Source organism: Plectropomus leopardus, chromosome 7 (assembly GCF_008729295.1).
Source record: "Plectropomus leopardus isolate mb chromosome 7, YSFRI_Pleo_2.0, whole genome shotgun sequence".
NCBI lineage: Eukaryota > Metazoa > Chordata > Actinopteri > Perciformes > Serranidae > Plectropomus > Plectropomus leopardus.
The window spans coordinates 35,482,831-35,500,963 of record NC_056469.1 but is presented as its reverse complement, the minus strand read 5'-3'; the positions used below and the strand labels follow the sequence as shown (position 1 = coordinate 35,500,963).

Below are 18,133 nucleotides of genomic sequence, written 5' to 3'. Positions count from 1 at the left end.
ACGTGTTTTTCTACATCACCGCCTGTTTCGATTCTGTTTTGAGTCTTTTTCTATTTTTTTAAATATATAATTTTGAAATTTGACGTATTACTAAAGTAACATTTTCAATGCACGACTTTACTTTAAAGTGTAGTATTAGTACTTTTAACGTTACTAAAAGTAAAAGAGCTGCATACTTCTTCCACCACTGAAAACATAATAATCAGCCTTTACAAGGTGATATTTAGAGGTAACTGTTGACAGTACTGATGTCAGGAGAGTTTGAGGCATTAGAAATGACTGACAGTTTGTTTGTGTCACTCTGGTTGATGTGGAAATGATAAAAACACGATAAAACATCTCCACAGAAGCGAAAACAGTCTGAACAGAAAACGGTTTGACTCACAGCGTCCGGATGAATCCGCCATGTTGGCCCCGTGTCTCTGTCCTCGCGGGATGATTAACTCTTTATTTATCTTCTCGGTGTAAAGCGGTTAATTAAAATCTGTCCGGTTTAACGTGAAGACCGTAAAAACGTGTTAAAACGCGACTCGGTTTCAAACTGTCCGCTGCTGCTGCGAGCTACTTCCGGTCTGAAGTTTGAAAGCTCCCGCCGCTCTCTGATTGGCCGAGCGACCGACCGCCCTTCCCATTGGTTGGAACGTTGTCGCGTTGGATTATGGTCTATGTATTTTCTTGGCGTTAAAATAAAACGATACGATATTTTCATTCTTTTTATTTATTTACAAGAATTAGGGATCTATTTGGTCACGAAACTCTCTGTTAGATCGATAATTGATTTTTTTAAATAAAAAAAAAACTTTTAATTCGTTTCCTCTGTGGTCGTTTCCATGTTGCCATAGCAACGGAGTCAACTACAGTCAGCCATAGCAGATGTTTCGAGCTTTTTCATTTAACACTTGACTTAAAAACCATATTTATCTGACATTAGAAGTGTTATTGATGTCTGCACAACTCAGAATGAAGGATCCTCATCCTCATCTTCATCTTCACCTTCATCTTCACCTGGAAACAGTAAGAGCTGCTTCACTGTGAGCTAACACGGCTAAAGGCTAACGGCTAGCAGGAGATAGCATACACTAGATTAGGTGTTTATCTTCAGTTTACTTTTATATTCATGTTTTTATCGTTTTGATGTCTGTTTCTCATTATAATATGTCTTCATTCTAATATGCTCGTGATCTCGTTTAACCCTTTGAAACCTCAGTAAAAATAAATTAATTAAAAAGTTACAAGAAAATTACCTGAAAATAAAAAAATTTAAAAAAATCAAACACAAAAACAAACAAGGAAATCAACCTAAAAAAACTGCTGAGAATTGAATTGTTTATATTTTTATTATATTTTTCTATAGCATAATTTGAAATATGAATTTATCGGAAATATAGTTCATGGATATTTTTTGGAAGGGGGGGGTGTCTAACAAAACTGAATTTTAGGTCATTTCTTTGTCACCCTTTATAATAATATTTTTTTGCAGTTTGTGGTGCATTTCTTGCCTAGTTGTCATTTCGTTTTCTCCATGTTTTTTTTAAAGAAATCAAACCATTTGTTCAGGTTTCAAAGGGTGAAACAGCTTATATCTGAACACAGAGCAAGGAAACTGATGTCGATCCAGCTCTCAAAGGGTTAATCATAAAACCTCTTATTTTATATTTATTTTCTTGAACTTATTTTAGTTTTTTTATTTAAAAAATGCCTGTTTATGTTCATGTGCGGACTCCTCCAGCAGGGGGCGCTGTCAGCTTAGTTTCAGCTTCGACTACGATCAAACTGGAGGAGGAAATGCAATTTTCAAGTAATAAAAATTCAGTTTTTGAATCTTGTCAGTTTGATCTCTTGCACCAATATGAACTATTGATCTATTGAGTGAATGTATTGTCAATATAACATTTAACAACCTTATATTTAATCTAATTTAATGTAATGTTATCTTATTTATTTGTTGACTTCACCTTATATTAAAATTTTCACATCATTTTCAATTTTAAAGACGTTAAATTAATTATTTAAAAGCAGAATTATTACAACTATTTACAAATTTAGGTCAGATTAAAATGAATGAGATGAATCCATGTTTGCTTTTATCCATGCCGTATCCTGCTGTCATATTTAAATACATAAATCAGTTATGAATCAATCAAAATAATCTGCTATCATGGTTATCATCATTATTATTATTTATTATTATAACCATTTAAAAGAAGACTCACCGGATTAGTTGTTTTCGCGTCTCTGTGTGTCTCGTAAGACTCTGTTCAGGTGTCTTTTCCTCCTGCAGGTCAAACATGGCGTCTGATGCGTCTCCTCCAGGTGACGATGAGGTGAAGGATAGAAGGAGGAGGAGGAGGAAGGAGCGGGAGGTGAGGAAGAAGGAGGTTCAGGAGGTGGACATCGAGGAGTTAACGTCTGCAGGTCACAGAGCGCTGCAGGAGGGACGGACCGAAGACGCTCTGAGCTGCTTCAACAAGACTCTGAAGGCTGCAGAACAGGTGAGACCGCTGAGGTCAAAGGTCACCAGCAGTAAAAACAGCAATAAATCACAGTAGAATTTGCAGGACTCCGAGTCATCTGATATTGAGTATCTGCTGCTACCAATCAAATACTTGTATTTATTTTTCCAAACATAACAAACTAAAAATATTTTTACATGGTTCTTATCACAGTTTCACTTAGTGCATCATTTGTTTTGTCAACAACAACAAACCAGCGCCCACATCAGGCATCCGGATCCGGATCCTGATCCTGATTCTGGTGCTCTGCTCCTCCTCAGCTGCAGGACTCTCGGGTCCTGCGGGCCTGTTCCTTTAACCTCGGTGCAGCCTACGTGGAGGCGGGCCGGCCTAAGAAAGGTCTGGACCTCCTGCGTCAGGCTCAGCCCGGCCCGAAGGCCGACCGGCTCCCGGACCTCCAGTTCAACCTGGCCCTGGCCCACAATGCACTGGGGCAGAGCCAAGAGGCCACCGGCTACTTCCTGCAGGCCGCTCAGCTGTACAGATCGCAGGGAGACGGAGGCAGCGAGGGAGACGCCTGCATGGAGATGAGCCGCTGCTACAGCAGAGCGCAGGTCAGGACCAGGACCAGAGCCCGACCAGGTGTGCACAGGTGACCTGTGAGATGTCAGGTGACAGCTGTGTGTGTGTGTGTGTGTGTGTGTGTGTTGCAGGACTGGTCTCAGGCGGTTCAGGGTTTCCTGCGAGCTGCAGAGAGTTACAGAGTGGCAGCCATGTTGGATTCTGCAGCTGCTGCCCTCAAAGAGGCAGGAAGTCACATGATCCAATCAGATCAGTTCAGCGCAGATGACATCATCGGCGTGCTGGCAGAGTGTCTGAGTTTAACAGACAGCATCACCGACCCAAAGACCCTGGGTATTATGTTGTGTTGTGTTGTGTTGTGTTGTGTTGTGTTGTGTTATGTTATGTTATGTTATGTTGTGTTGTGTTGTGTTATGTTATATTGTGTTGTGTTGTGTTGTGTTGTGTTGTGTTATGTTATGTTATATTTTAAGCTACAAAAGCTGTTATTGCATCACATAACTCTGAGAAAGTTTTGAATCTACAGTACCTCTGTGAAATCGTGGAAATGCAGTATTTCTCCACATTGTGTTCTATCGACATTTTTAAAATATTGCTTAAATTTTGTGCAAATCTGTGATGGAAACCCACCTTTGTTAAAAGGTTTTGAAAAGTTTACAGGCAACATCATTTTAATAGATGACTTCATTATAGTTATTTGATTAACTGTCTGCTGTCGTGCAGGTGAGCTGTACCTGTCAGTGGGCATGTCCTACTGCCGGCTCAGGTGTTTCCAGGAGGCGGTGAGGTGTTTCCAGCAGGCTCTGGGCCCCGCCGCTCAGCGGCCCCCCCTACTGGCCAAAGTGCTTCACAACCTGGGAGCCGCCCTGAACTCTGTGGGCCAGTTCACACCTGCTGTGGGCTACCACAGGCTGGCTGCTGGACTCTACGGTCAGACACCTGTCAGTCATAATCACAACATCACCTGTCAGTCATAATCACAACATCACCTGTCAATCACACTGATCACCTGTCAATCACACTGATCACCTGTCAATCAGGGCTTTTATTGATCAACTACCTCAGAACTCTTTACACAAAATAGTCACAAAAATGCACTGCAGACATTCAATAAAATATCACACATTAATATACTTTGTGTGTGTGTGTGTGTGTGTGTGTGTGTGTGTGCGCACGCGCAGGCTCACTGGGTTGCCGTGGCGATCAGGCCCGTTGTTTCAGTAACCTGGGGTTTGCCTGCAGTCAGCTGGGTGATGATGAGGAGGCAGCAGAGAGCTTCATTCACGCTCTGCAGGGGTTCAGAGACACAGGTAAAAGTAATAACTTCATTATTACTGGTTATTACTATTTGTCATCGTTTACTAGTGTTTCTTAATGTGTATTAGCTTTGATTAATATATGTTCATTTTTGTTAATGTGTGACTATTAACTAATATGTATTTGTTGTTCATTAACGCTCATTAATGTTCATTCATATTTACAAACGCTTATAAATGATTATTCATGTTATTTAGTCAGAGGGAGTCAATATCATTTCATTTTCATTTCTTCAGTCAGTTTGAAAGTCTAAAGATTTGATTTAATTTTATTTGACTTTAAACTGTGAAGAAACATCAACTAAAATATAAACAAAGGTGAACCAAATAAATACAGTCTGCAACAGCTCAGTAAGGGTCCCGTTCACGTTTCCACCTGTCTGTCTGCAGAGGACCACCTGGCGCAGGTTCAGGTGTGTGAGTCGTTAGCAGAGTGTTACCTGAAGCAGAGGAAGCAGCAGAAAGCAGTTCAGCTCTACAAACAGGCTCTGACCGCTCTGTCGCACTGCAAGGTGTTTATTCATGGTCACTTGAAACGTGACGATTCAATCTCATCAATGATCTGTCAATAATCAGCTATCAGATGTTACACATCATTTTGACCTCTCAGCGTTTTTTTTTTAAACTATCAGGACAGTCCTGTTGGTGTTCGAGATCGACTGGTGGAGCGTCTGACTGCAGCTCTGCAGGTGTGATCACATGACCCAGAACACGACATCACACCTCTGACCAAACAAAAAAACCACATCACACCTCCAACGAGGGCCGGGCGATATGAGATAAAGTCTTATCGTGATCATTTTTTTCATATCAGTCGATGTCGATATTTATCACGATATACATCAAATCACTATTTCTGTCTTAAAGGTTCGCTTTGACTCCTCAGTGAGATATGAAGATACCATCAGGTTAACTTTAGTTTAAATATTTATTTTCTGTCAGACATTGAACATGACAAATATACTGTAGAACAGCATCACCAGCTGGAGGACCTATTCTACTAAAACTCACAGAGGTCCAGGTACTAAAATCTCCTCCCAGCAAAGGTCCGAGCCTCAAACCTAAAATCAATATCACCATTAACTGAACATTTTACTTTGATTACAATTTAAAAAAAAAAAGTTTGCTTATTTTTTGTGGTTTGTTTTTTGCCCTGTTTCTAAATAATTCATCCAAAGTCTGATTAAAGCTGAAACTAACACAAAGTCGTCTGTAGATGTCTAAAGAAGTCACTTTCACCTCTGCAGATGTGTCTGTTTCAGACACTTTGGTGCTTTGAGGAGAAGCTGCGCTCTGTTTGTCTGTCTCACTGCGCTGCTGTCAGACAATCAGCTGTTTGATCCGCCATGATGAAATGCTGTGGCTGTCAAACACTCAACAGTCAAAGTCCTTCGCTGCATTTGGTCCTCTGCTGTGCTGTTCTCATTATCATTGGCTGTTCGTGTTGTCTGTCAAAACATGTGATTGAACACGAACAATCATTTAATAAATTCCTTTTCTTAGACTCGTCATGAGAGGAATTCAAATAGTTGAATATCACCGCCCAGAGATGCCACATATTTTTCACTTCTGTTGGTAAAGGCAAGATAAAACTGTCGCTCTTCAATTTTGGTTACTGAATTTGGACTGGCAATAAAAAAGTCTTAAATCTACCTTGCCTTAAGCTTCAGGAACCCTTAACTTCAACAAAATACAATAAATTTTTTTTTTTTTTTTTGTATTTTTTTCTCAGAGGCCACGCCCACCCAGACCACACCCACTCAGCCCACATGTTGGACAGCGGATCAGGTAACAGCCAATCAGCTCTCAGTTTCTCTATGACAGACCAGAGCCCAAAAAAACCTCATTTCAGAAATGTATGAATACTTAGATCGATTTGTGATCAGTTCAGTTCTCATTAATCTGGTCCCCTCACAGGAAAAGTGACATCACACAGAGTCCAGACCGAGCGTCCAACCAGCAGCTAGACGGTCAGAGGGGGGAGGGGCAAGGTGAGTCTCACCTGTTCCAGTTAGTAACAGGCAGAATGAGACTGTAGACGATGACATAAACATCAACAGAGTGAGAGCTTTGCATTTTTTTATGGTTTAAACTATATAAATAGAAGAGATCAGCTGCCAGATAACGGAGACGTCAAATGACTGTTGTTGACACGTTATACCTTTGTTATTGTTTATAAAGCGGCGCCGACACGTATGTTATATGTCAGGCTAGAGGTGGACGTTCACGTGTTAAACGTCACTAACATCATTACTCGTTTGATTGCGTGATGCCGCAGTGCAGCGTATGATGATGATGCCGCCATTGTTTCATTCTGTGTAAAATTTCAGGGGCGGTTTAAAAGGTGGACTTCGCGGTGGCACTATAACGTCATCTCTGTGTAAAAGCGGCTTATTTGATGCAGTCAGTGAGTGATGTAAAACTGTGTGAACAGGGTCACAGCAGGACGCCACAGCCAGACAGGAAGCAGCAGAGCATTGTGGGTCAGCGAGGGACGGCGCCACTGAGGGACCCGAACACATCAGCATGGTACCTGGACCGCACAGGTAACACACATGTTCATAATAACCACACAGTTTAACAGTCTCACACAACCCGATCTGCAGGTCCACAGATGGGCCCCGACCCAGGAGTTGAGAACCCATTTCTGTTGTTAACATTTGTGTCTGTGTTTCCAGTTTGTACCAGTCAGACCAGTCAGACCAGCCGCACACTGAGAGGTAACTGACACCTGTCAATCAAATACTAATAATAATACTAATACACCATAAACTACTGTGACTGGACTTTCATAAATACAATTTAAATAAAAGACGTGAGATTAGTTTTTTTCTTTCAGTGAAACCTCATTGGTCCAGGAGGCGGAGTCTCCGCCCACCAGCCCAGGTGACACCAGAGAGGCCACGCCCCTTGTCGCCAGGTGGCGGTCTCGGTTCTGTTCGCTGATGTAGACTCACCCACCTAAGGACACGTTTGGATAAGAACACTGTGAGAACGAGTCTCACGCACAAGATCTGCAAAAACAACCGAAAACGCTGTAGTACGCACGCCAGGCCAGTAGTTGGCGGTGTAAGTTTGTAATGACACACCATAGAAGTGTTTGCGCATAAAGGCTTTCCTCTACACAACGCTGAGTATAAACAGCATTAATAAACTCCGTAGAGTCAGCAACACGATCACAACCACGCTGTCGTTGTCCTCCTACTCGCACATGACTTTTTTCTGAAACGAGATGCGCATGTGCGAGGTGCAGCTGTGGCGTCACTGCTCTCACAGGATCTGTGCATCGCCAGTTTACACGGCGGCAGACGGAGCGCTGTTTTCAAGAGATTACACTCTGGAACCCGGATTCAAAAGTTTGCGTTTTCAGGCCCCAAAATGCGATTGTCGGTTAAACGAATTCATGAACGAACCATTGCTGCATAAACGGCCCCAAAGCTGTTATCAGTCAGATATTTATTATTGATCATCAATCTGGACTGAGTATAAAAACTCCACTTTCTGTCTCTATTTTTTTATGATTTTTTTCTGATGATAAAACTCTAAAGCCTGGTGACAGTCAGCTGTTAGTCACTGCAGGAAAACCTGCCTCAAAATCTGATTCAGCATGCTGCTGAAACACGCTGACTCGTGTTAAATTCATTAGAGACGTTATTCTGCTGATCGGGCGCAAACTCACACACACTCATACAACCGTGTACTTCTATACCTATGAGGACCCTCATAGACAGGATGCCTCCCCAAACCTAAACCTGATGCCTCTGAACCTCAACAGTCTGAACCCAAAACAGGCCTCTGAAGGTCTTCACGAGGTCAGGGACCAGACAAAATATCCTCACTTACAAACATGCCCTCAAGGTCTAAATGCAAATTGGTTCTCACAAAGATATAAGAACACAGTTGATGATGGCGAAAAGAAGAACATGATCTAAAATAAAGAACCGTAATATCTTCACGCTCCGGGTCTTTTATTTTGTTGTTGAAATAAAACGGTGACGAGGAAGTGACTTTAAAGCATCGAGAACGTTGAGAATGCAGAGAACGTCAAGTACTTTAAAGGCTTCAAGAATGCTGACGTCAGAAACATCAGGAGCATCATCAAGAGTGTTGAGAACGTCAAGAACATCAAGAGCATTCAAAGTGTCAAGAACATCAAGAGCATTAGGAACATCAACAGCTGTGAGAACAGAGAATTTGGAAGATACAGAGCATCAAGAACACTGACAGCATCAAGAACACTGAGAGCATCAAGAATGTTAAGGATATCAAGAGTTTCGAGAACACCTCAAGAACACTGAGTTACTCAACAAAAGTCGAGAACATCTAGAGCATTGAGAGAATATCAAAAACACTGAGAGGATCAAGAACATCAAGAACACTGGAAGTCTTCGAGAACACTTACGGTGTTAAAGCATTAAGAGTGTTGAGAACATCAAGAGCACTGAAAACATCGAGAGTCAGAACCATCCGTAGCTTCGAGTACACTGACAGTGTTGAGAGCATTGAGAGAGCGAAGAATGTCAAGAACGTTGAAAACATTGAGAGCATCAGGAGCATCAAGAGTATTAAGAACATCAAGAAAATCAAGAACATAGAAAACATCGAGAGCCTCAACAGTGATGAGTCCAAAAAACACTGAAAGCATGAAAAACAAGTGCAGAAAATGTTGAAAACGCTAAGAGCATGGATATGCAGTTTGAGAAAAATACAAGTCTATGATGTTGATAATAAACATATTCTCATACACACACGCACACGATCAAACACTCTCACACACACACACACAGCTGCAGTGAAACATCAGGAGACTCATTGATTAATGTGATGTTTCAGATCAGTTTCACCTTCAGGCTGCAGATTATTAAATCAAGAACAGAAGGATTTCACAGCAGGAAACTAAACCTGAATCAGCAGACACACACACACACACACACACACACACACACACACACACACACATGCTGTGCGTGCATACAAACACACACACACATGCTGTGCGTGCACACACACACAAACTGTACCCACAGACACACGCTCACGTGGAGCTCCTCCTCCCTGCGCTGCCGTCTGAAGGTTTCTCCTCAGTGTTTCAGAAGCTGCTGCAGTCGACGCTGATGCCCATCAGACCGGGTTCTGTTTATCAGGGTTCTTCAGGGTTCTCTGGGGGTTCCTGAACGGAGGACATGAGGAGGAGAAACACTCAGAGCTGCTGATCAGGTAAAAACACAGACTTTTTCACAATAAAAGCCTTACTGATAGTCAGAGCAGAACCTGATCAGAGTGATGATCAGTAATCAATAACAAGAAACTGTGAAGAAAACACAGCTGTTCACATCAGACTGATGCTTCAAATTTAAAGTTGAATGTTTCCTTTAACTGAAATATTTTTGTTTTTTTCAGCTGATTATTTATTTTTATCTTTAAAGATTAAAATTTAAATGAATAATTTAGGCAAGTGTTCGTAGATTTGAGTAGAAAGTGTTTTATTGATTCTGCAGATCTGATCAGGCTTTTATTGATGAATGTGAAAATTGGTTTTATCAGATTCCCGTTGTGTAAAGTAACTGCTGAAGGTGCAAAAGCAGCTGATTTATCTCTTTCACACCAAATTTATCATAAAAACAAACGAACAAACAGCAGGGTGAGGAGAACGACCTTCAGTGACAGAAAACATCTTCAGGAAAAATGTATTTGCTGTGTTGTTTGAGTTTTTAGTTTCTCCCATTCACTAACATGGAGGGGCGGGCTTTATGACCTATACTGCAGTCAGACACCAGGGGGCGATGAGACTGAAACGTTACATTTTGGGGGAGCTGTCATGTTGTCCATCTTTGTAAACAGTTACTGACAGTCAAACATGAAGGGGGACATGTCCCCTGTTCTTCTGCTGTTAAGTTTTATGGCGTTTGACATTCATAAGTTTTCATTACCGCCATCTGCCGGCCTGCCTCCTGCACCGTCTGTTCCAGCGTGTTCATGGCGTGTCTGAAAAGGCACAAACATGGAAATGTTTCTGTTTGTGAACGTGTGAACAGTGATATCCTGAGCGCTGCCTGAAAGGTTATTGCATTTATTAACCAGGAGGCGTGTGTGAGAGAGGCTGATGATTCGGAGGGTAATTACAGCCAATCAACTCTGCCGGACTGCAGCAAGGTGGAGGTTGCCAAGGTGACATCAACACGTATACACACACACACACACACACACACACACACACACAAAGATCCTGCTGCCAAAAATAACTAGAGTGGGCTCTTTGTGGTAACCGGACCTGTGTGTGTGTGTGTGTGTGTGTGTGTGTGTGTGTGTGTGTGCGCGTGCGCGTGCGTGCGTGCGTGTGTGTGTGTGTGTGTGCATATCAATGTCAGAGTAATCAATATCACCTGAATATTATTGTTGTCTCCAGTCTAAACTTTATTTTACATAATCGTATTTCATTGATCCCTGATGAGTGATTCATCGATCAGTGATCGGAAAGAACTGCACTGACAACATGAAGTTATTGATGAACCAGTGAAGGGCTGTCGCTGTGTTACACACACACACACACACACACACACACACACACACACACACACACACCATGTGAATAAAAAACACAAAAACTTAGACTGGGAACTGAGTAAACAGAGAGATAGAAAAGTAAATACACAAGTGAGCAGATAAATAGATCAATAAATAAAATGATAATAGCAATAATAAAAATAAATTCTTATTCAATTCCTTTTTCACGCTCCACCTCTTTATAAAACCTGAACAGGTGAAACCGTCGTCAGCCGACTCCTCAGTGTCAATCAGTTACCATGGTAACCAATCAGGTTCTTCGAGTCTTTGTCCTTTAACGAGACTTTTATCTGTGATCTTTTGTCTGCACAGACAGGAAGTCTCTGTCACAATAAGAGCTGATGGACGTTCGGCTGGTAGATAAACGGACGGACAGACAGGTGGTCTGCAGGCGTCCAATCAGAGCTCAGCGGGCGATCCTGCCTCAAACAAACGGGAACAAAAAAAACAAAATAGGATCCCTCCAAGCTCTCAGCTGATGTCCCTCTGTGTCTGCTGTCATAGGTTATAGCAGTGGTTCTCAACCTGAGGCCCGGGGCCTTCAGGGGAGTCGCATGATAAGTTTGAGGGGTCACAAGTTCTTTAAAATGTCCAAACATCAGCTGTGACATCACCGATGACCTTCTTCTTCTCTTCATCGTCTTTTTCTTCGTCCTCTTTGTTTCTTTGTCTTCTTCTCCGTCTTCATCATCATCTTCTTCGTCTTCCTATTTGTCCTCTTCTTTGTCTTCATCTTCGTTTGTCTCCATCTTCTTCATCTTTGTCTTCTTCTTTATCTTTATTGTTTTCGTCTTCTTCTTCTTCCTCTCTGCAGGATGTCCGGTAACTGGTCCACCGTAAAGCTGTCATCACTGGCTCTGCCCACCAACTATGTAGCCAGCCCCGCCCCCTCCCAACAGCTCCCAGTTCCCTCCTCTCACAGACTGGGAGGCCCCCAGTTTCACCCGGGCCGCTCAGTTCCGTGTCGGCGCCACATTCGTCCTCTTCCTGTTCGCCGCCTGCAGTAACCTCGCCCTATTGGCCAGCGTGTGGTGTGGGCGTGGTCGGCGACTGGCGTCTCACCTGCGGCCGCTGATGTTGAGCCTGGCGTCGGCTGACCTTATGATGACGTTCGTGGTGATGCCTCTGGACGCCGTGTGGAACGTGACGGTGCAGTGGTACGGAGGAGACACGCTCTGTAAGCTGCTCTGCTTCCTGAAGCTGTTCGCCATGCACGCCTCCGCCTTCATCCTCGTCGTCATCAGCCTCGACCGCCAGCACGCCATCCTGCACCCGCTGGACGCCCTAAACGCACACCGCAGGAACCGACGCATGCTGCTGCTGGCCTGGAGCCTCAGCCTGCTGCTCGCATCACCACAGGTAACATGTGACCACAGGTAACACGTGACCACAGGTAACACGTGACCAAAGGTAACACGTGTAACACGTCGTGACCACAGGTAACACGTGACCACAGGTAACACGTGACCAAAGGTAACACGTGACCAAAGGTAACACGTGACCACAGGTAACACGTGACCACCACGTGACCACAGGTAACAAACATATGACCACAGGTAACACGTGACCAAAGGTAACATGTGACCAAAGGTAACACGTGACCACAGGTAACAAACATATGACCACAGGTAACACGTGACCACAGGTAACAAACATAAGCACAGCGAATACACGAAGTCCCGTCTTCAGCCGCTGTTTGCTCTCGTTCCTCTCAGCTGCTGCAGAAGAGTTACGAGGCAGCTGGGAGCTCCACACGAGTCTGTCTTTAATATTAATTTTTTAATATTCATGATATGATAATCTGCTGAGCTGCACTGAAGGACAAACCGAAGGTGATCTGTTCGTCTTTGTCTGATCACAGAAGAAATTACACGTTATAAGGTGTTCAGCTGCAGGTTTGTCAGTGGTTTGTGAACAAATGATCTATTATTATTATTATTATTATTATTATTGCTATTTAAAGTCTTCCTGCTCTCTGATCCCGGTGAAGTTTCTCCATCAGGTGAAAGAACCTGAAATCCCTGCAGGAATGTTCTGGTTTCTGATGAAGAGATTAAACGTGTGAGACCCCCCACTGTTAGCTCGGGCTAACTGCTCCCCTTGATTTAAATAAGGAATGCTAGCAATGCTAAGAGGCCACCAGCTGGAAAGCAAGAGCTGAATAACCGTTTAGTTTCAGCAGCAGAAATGCAGATTATTGAGCAGTTTATCAGGAGCCAAAGCTGAGGCCAAAATCATTTAACCCTTCAAAACCTTCCCTCTGTATCATAATTTTAAATGTAACATTTTAGATATTACAAATATAGTTTTCTAGGCATTTTTCCTTTTTTTGAACAATATTCTAATAATTCTACCGTCTGTTTTTTTTAAAACTAATTTTTGGGTAGTTGTCTTGTCAACTAACTACCAATTTCTTGCCCTTTTTTTGGACATTTCTTTCCAAGTTAGTTATTTCCTTTTTTCCACTGTTTTGAAAGAAATAAAATCAATCTGGTCAGATCTCAAAGGTCAAATAGCTTGTTGAATGCACCTAAACAGCACAAGAAAACTGATGTAGCTCCGGGTTTCCAACGGTTAAATAACCTTTAAATACTCTTCAATCGTCTCTCCTGAACCTGAAATGTTCTAATTTTAAAAAACATGTTTCAAACAAAGTAACATTTAAATATAATTTCTTTTTTACAAACGATTTGAAGTAAACTGTCATCGAGTGTTCATAGATCACTGAGGTCAGAAGGGATTTCCCGCTCTGAGATGTTTGTTACCTGAGTCGTCCGTCTGTCTCCCTGCAGATCTTCATCTTTCGGGCGATCAGGATGGAGGCCGCGGACTTCACTCAGTGTGCGACTCACGGCAGCTTCAGCCGCCGCTGGCAGGAAACCGTTTACAACATGTTCCACTTCACCACGCTGTACGTCGTCCCACTGCTGGTGATGAGCTGCTGCTACAGCCGCATCCTGCTGCACATCCACCTGCAGCACCTGAGAGACAAAGGTAAGACACACCTGTAACACACCTGTGCTACACCTGCACATCCATCGGTAACACCTGAGAGACATAGTTAAGACAGACCTGTAAGACACCTGTATGTCCTGCAGCACCTAAGAGACAAAGGTAATCCACACTTAATACACACCTGCGTGACACCTGTACATCTACCTGCAACACCTAAGGGACAAGGTATAACACACCTATTTACCCATCTGTAGCACCTGAGAGAAAAAGGTAAGATAAACCTGTAACACACCTGTACTACACCTGTACATGCACCTGCAACACCTGAGAGATAAAGGTAAGACCCACCTGAAACACCTGTACCTCCTGCACTACCTGACAGACTCACCTGTGCTACATGGACACAGTACGACATCACAAACAGAGCTCCTCCCTCTCTCAGCAGGTGAGTCCTACCTGCGTCGCAGCGGCACTGACATCATCCCGAAGGCCCGGATGAAGACTCTGAAGATGACGGTGGTCATCGTGCTATCCTTCGTGGTGTGCTGGACTCCGTACTACCTGCTGGGGATCTGGTACTGGTTCCAGCCCGACATGCTGCGCGTCACACCTGAGTACGTGCACCACGCCCTCTTCCTGTTCGGGAACCTGAACACCTGCTGCGACCCCGTCATCTACGGCTTCTACACGCCGTCCTTCAGGGCCGACCTCGCCGCCTGCTGCCGCGGGAAGAAGAGGGACGCTTCGCCACGATCTCCAGACCGACTGTCTGCCAGGCAGGACCCTCACAGCGTGGAGCACGAGGCGGACCCCGCCATCAACAACCAGGCTGCCGGCGTCTGACGGGGACCAACCAGAGGACAGGAGTTTAATGATGTCACAGTTTGTACCTGAACACTTTTAGACAAAGAAAACCTGAACTTGATCAGCTGACCGGGATTCAGGACTCTGAGTCCATCAGCTGGACAAAAACCTCGTTATTATTATTCTTTTTCAGAAAGAGTGAAACTAATTGATTGTTTTACAGGAAGAAAACTGCAGTGTTGATTATTGATTTATTGAGTCATTTGATTAAAATAAAAGTGCATCTATCAAACTGCTGCTATTTCTTTCTCACATACAATTTAACTAAACAAACAAACAAACAAACAAACAAACAAACAAACAAACAAACAAACAAGACAGTGATACCAGCACAGTAAACAAGAGAGATCCAAAAAAAGAGGTTTAATGAACAATTTGATTGTATTTCCGTCTTTGCTGAGCGGCAGTTTTGTGTGAGAGGAAATAAAAGCAGGTCCCAAATATAAGGCTGTTGAGTTCAGAGCTTTAAGAAAGTAATATCATATCAATAAAGATATTTATTGTTGTTTTATGGTACTCAACCTTGAAATAAAATTCCTTAAATTTGTTACAAAAAAAATTCTCAAACGCCTTTTTTAAAAAAGGGCGATCTTTCTTCATGCATGCAAGTAAACCAACCAGTGCATTTCATAACTGTAATATTGTATATCAAAACTAGTTTTAAAAATTCCCACACAGCTCATGCAGTGTAATTAAACTCTCATTAATCCGGTAATATGCTACAACTAACTCTTTAGAGGCTCTTTTAGTTCAAACAAATGCAGAACAAGATTTTTTAAATGTCAAAAACATTACAGTTGCATTTCATTAACTGAAAACACACAAATAAAGAAAGAAATTGCGACACCGACGCGTATCAATATGGGGTCACACATGGTTACAGTACTAACAGAAGGTGTCGTCGTTTTAGCGACTTTAGCTGCAAATTTTATAAAAATCCACCCCCCATGCAGTTGTCATGAATGTTGAAATTAGCAACATAGACCCAAACCGTTTTTGTTCCAGGCTGTAAACGTGTTTATTTCTGCTGTAAATATGAGCGTTTTAACATGAAAGTCTGTGGAGATTGACTGTTTTGGAGCCAGCCTCTGGTGGCCATTAGAGGAACTGCAGTTTGGGGCTTGTTGGCTAAATTTGCTGCTTGTTTAAGATTTGGAAAAAAAAAAAACAACTTAAATTGAACTGCAGATATTTGATGATGAAAATAAGGATTGTTGCCAGTTAAGCAGCAGAAGAGAGATCCTGGAAACCAAAATCACTTTATTTCATGATGAATCAACAAAAGACAAGACATCTCTTTTCTATTCCAATTTGGTTTTATTTGGTTTTCATGTGTCGAAACATCAGAACAGATGGTGAAACATTTTAAAAATGCAAAAGCAGAAATCATTCACTGATATTTAACCGCGTCAAACCCGGATGGAAACAACCAAACCTCATTTAAAAACTGTCCTCTTCAGTTTCTGATCTCTTCTTCATGCTTCTGTTTTCGCCTGTTCGGTTTATAAAGCAGTTTAAAGCTTTGGGAGGCTCTTTTTTCCCCCCAAATGACACATTAATGAAATTAAACGTTTTGAGAGAAAAGAAATCAGAAATATTAAAGCATCACTTTTCTCATTGGTTCTAGCCTTCAGTCTCTACGATCGCTACATCTTTTTAGTTTCTAAAGCGTGTCGACAGGCGGACAAAGTCTGAATTTAAACTAATAATCTTCTTTTAAATAAAATAATACTGAACATCTGTAGAATATGGCTTGGAAATCCCATGTATGGCTTATTATTAAATATGGCTAATAAGTTTAATCAGAGACTCGACCTTCAGCTGACACTTTTCAAATTCTACAAACATATTCACATCATTCAACTAACCAAAATAATCAGAAAAGTCAAACAATAAGAAAACAACAGGGAGGTAAAATGGTAATAATCATAATATTATTAGCATTAATAATAAAAAAAACTTTTAAATGCTCTTCTTTACAGGTTTTCATTTTGGCAGAATTTCCTCTTCACCGCCGAACGGCAGCGACGGAAAAATAATAATGAACTGAAAGAAGAAAGTTCTAGAAAAAGAACAGCCAACATTATTTTTTATAAACATTTTAGTTTGTTTTAAAAATTTTAGAAACACTCGGACCCGACAGCGACCTTCGACTCCGAGGACCGGACTACGGGAGCAGCAGGGGTATCTGCCACTCCATGAGACTGGACATGACTCAACGGGACTGGTCGAGACTCGAGACTTGACTTAAACTCGATGATACTCAACGTAACTCGCAAATATCAAAAGGCTGAAACTGAACAACTGAAGTTTAAATTACACCTGCAGTTTATAAGGTTTTTTAAAATACTGTGAACGAGTCTCGGGGTCTCAGTGTCTCAGTGTCTCAGGGTCTCAGGGTCTCGGGGTCTTGGCGGTCTCTGGTTTTCAGGTCTCTCGGGGTCTCAGGGTCACAGTATCAGAGACAGACGCTGTAAAGACATTCAACCACAAACTGGACACAGACCGTCTGTGGCTCTAAACACAAAAAACTGAGGTAAAATTCATGACGGAGCTTTTGGTCAAAGTGTTTCTATAATTCACTTATTTGGCTATTTTTAAACTCATTCTGACACACGGAGCTCTTCATGTAATATAGAATCTATGAAAATACAAATCCACTTCTCCTTTATTCCTAAGTGTTTTAGTCTGAGGTATAAAACGTGAAAGCGAGTATTTCTTTTGGTTTTGTTTGTTCTTCGACTCTGAAAAACAGGACGCAGACGAAAACAAACAGTTTGAACGGAAAACGGTGAAAAACTATTTTTTTTATCTTTGGACGCTTGTTTTAAAGAATATTTGGAAGTTTGGCTGAAACTCTACAGAAAGCTGCTGTTCATCTACGGGGGAAAGTTTAGAAGTTACTTTCAGGCGTTATAAGACAACAAGAGGTCAATTTAAACATGACTGACGAGGCTGCGCGCACCTGCCGACAGGTGACAGGAAGTTGCTGCCTCCACAAACATTAAAAAAAAGAAAACTTTAATTTACAACTCGGACAGAAAAGGGCTGGGACGTCCTTCACTGAGACGTCCACAGTGTCCAAACTTTCCTGGTTCACCTGTTTTTCTCTCAGGTGTCGACTGACGCTGAACTCCTCGACGTGTCTTCTCAGGTGAAGGTGAGACGCCTGCAGAGGAGGAGGCGTCTCCATGACGACCAGGACGTTATCTTCTTTGTTCCTAGATCTCAGTGGATCCGCTTCGAACAATCGAAGGTCTCGGTTCGTCCTCCAACATCTCCAGTGAGCTTCAGGACCCAAACAGATCATTTGGTGGCGGTGAAGGACCTGGATCAGGTCACCGGACTAATGAAGCTCAAACACGGTCGGTTTTTGAACTGGAGGAGGAAACACGGAAG

The 18,133-nt window shown here is 42.4% G+C and overlaps 2 protein-coding genes and 1 pseudogene across 2 annotated transcripts in view; 2 read left to right on the top strand and 1 right to left on the bottom strand.

Annotated features, from left to right (window-relative positions):
• The window catches only part of iqgap3 (IQ motif containing GTPase activating protein 3), a 21,894-nt gene extending 21,339 nt beyond the window's left edge, over window positions 1-555 (bottom strand). The window contains 1 exon segment of the mRNA XM_042489594.1: window positions 386-555. Within this exon segment, the coding sequence (XP_042345528.1) occupies window positions 386-407 (22 nt within the window). The 5' untranslated portion in view covers window positions 408-555.
• A 392-nt stretch (window positions 556-947) lies between these two features.
• Window positions 948-7,715, top strand: LOC121945436 (tetratricopeptide repeat protein 24). Its single transcript, XM_042489593.1, has 13 exons — window positions 948-1,014; window positions 2,282-2,492; window positions 2,774-3,067; window positions 3,167-3,368; window positions 3,759-3,965; window positions 4,217-4,345; window positions 4,742-4,863; window positions 4,984-5,040; window positions 6,084-6,139; window positions 6,269-6,342; window positions 6,786-6,897; window positions 7,030-7,071; window positions 7,191-7,715. Exons 2-13 carry the CDS (start codon window positions 2,289-2,291, stop codon window positions 7,300-7,302), a joined length of 1,611 nt encoding a protein of 536 aa, XP_042345527.1. The 5' UTR covers window positions 948-1,014; window positions 2,282-2,288; the 3' UTR covers window positions 7,303-7,715.
• A 1,828-nt stretch (window positions 7,716-9,543) lies between these two features.
• Window positions 9,544-14,713, top strand: LOC121945699 (annotated as a pseudogene).
• The last annotated feature ends 3,420 nt before the right edge of the window (window positions 14,714-18,133 follow it).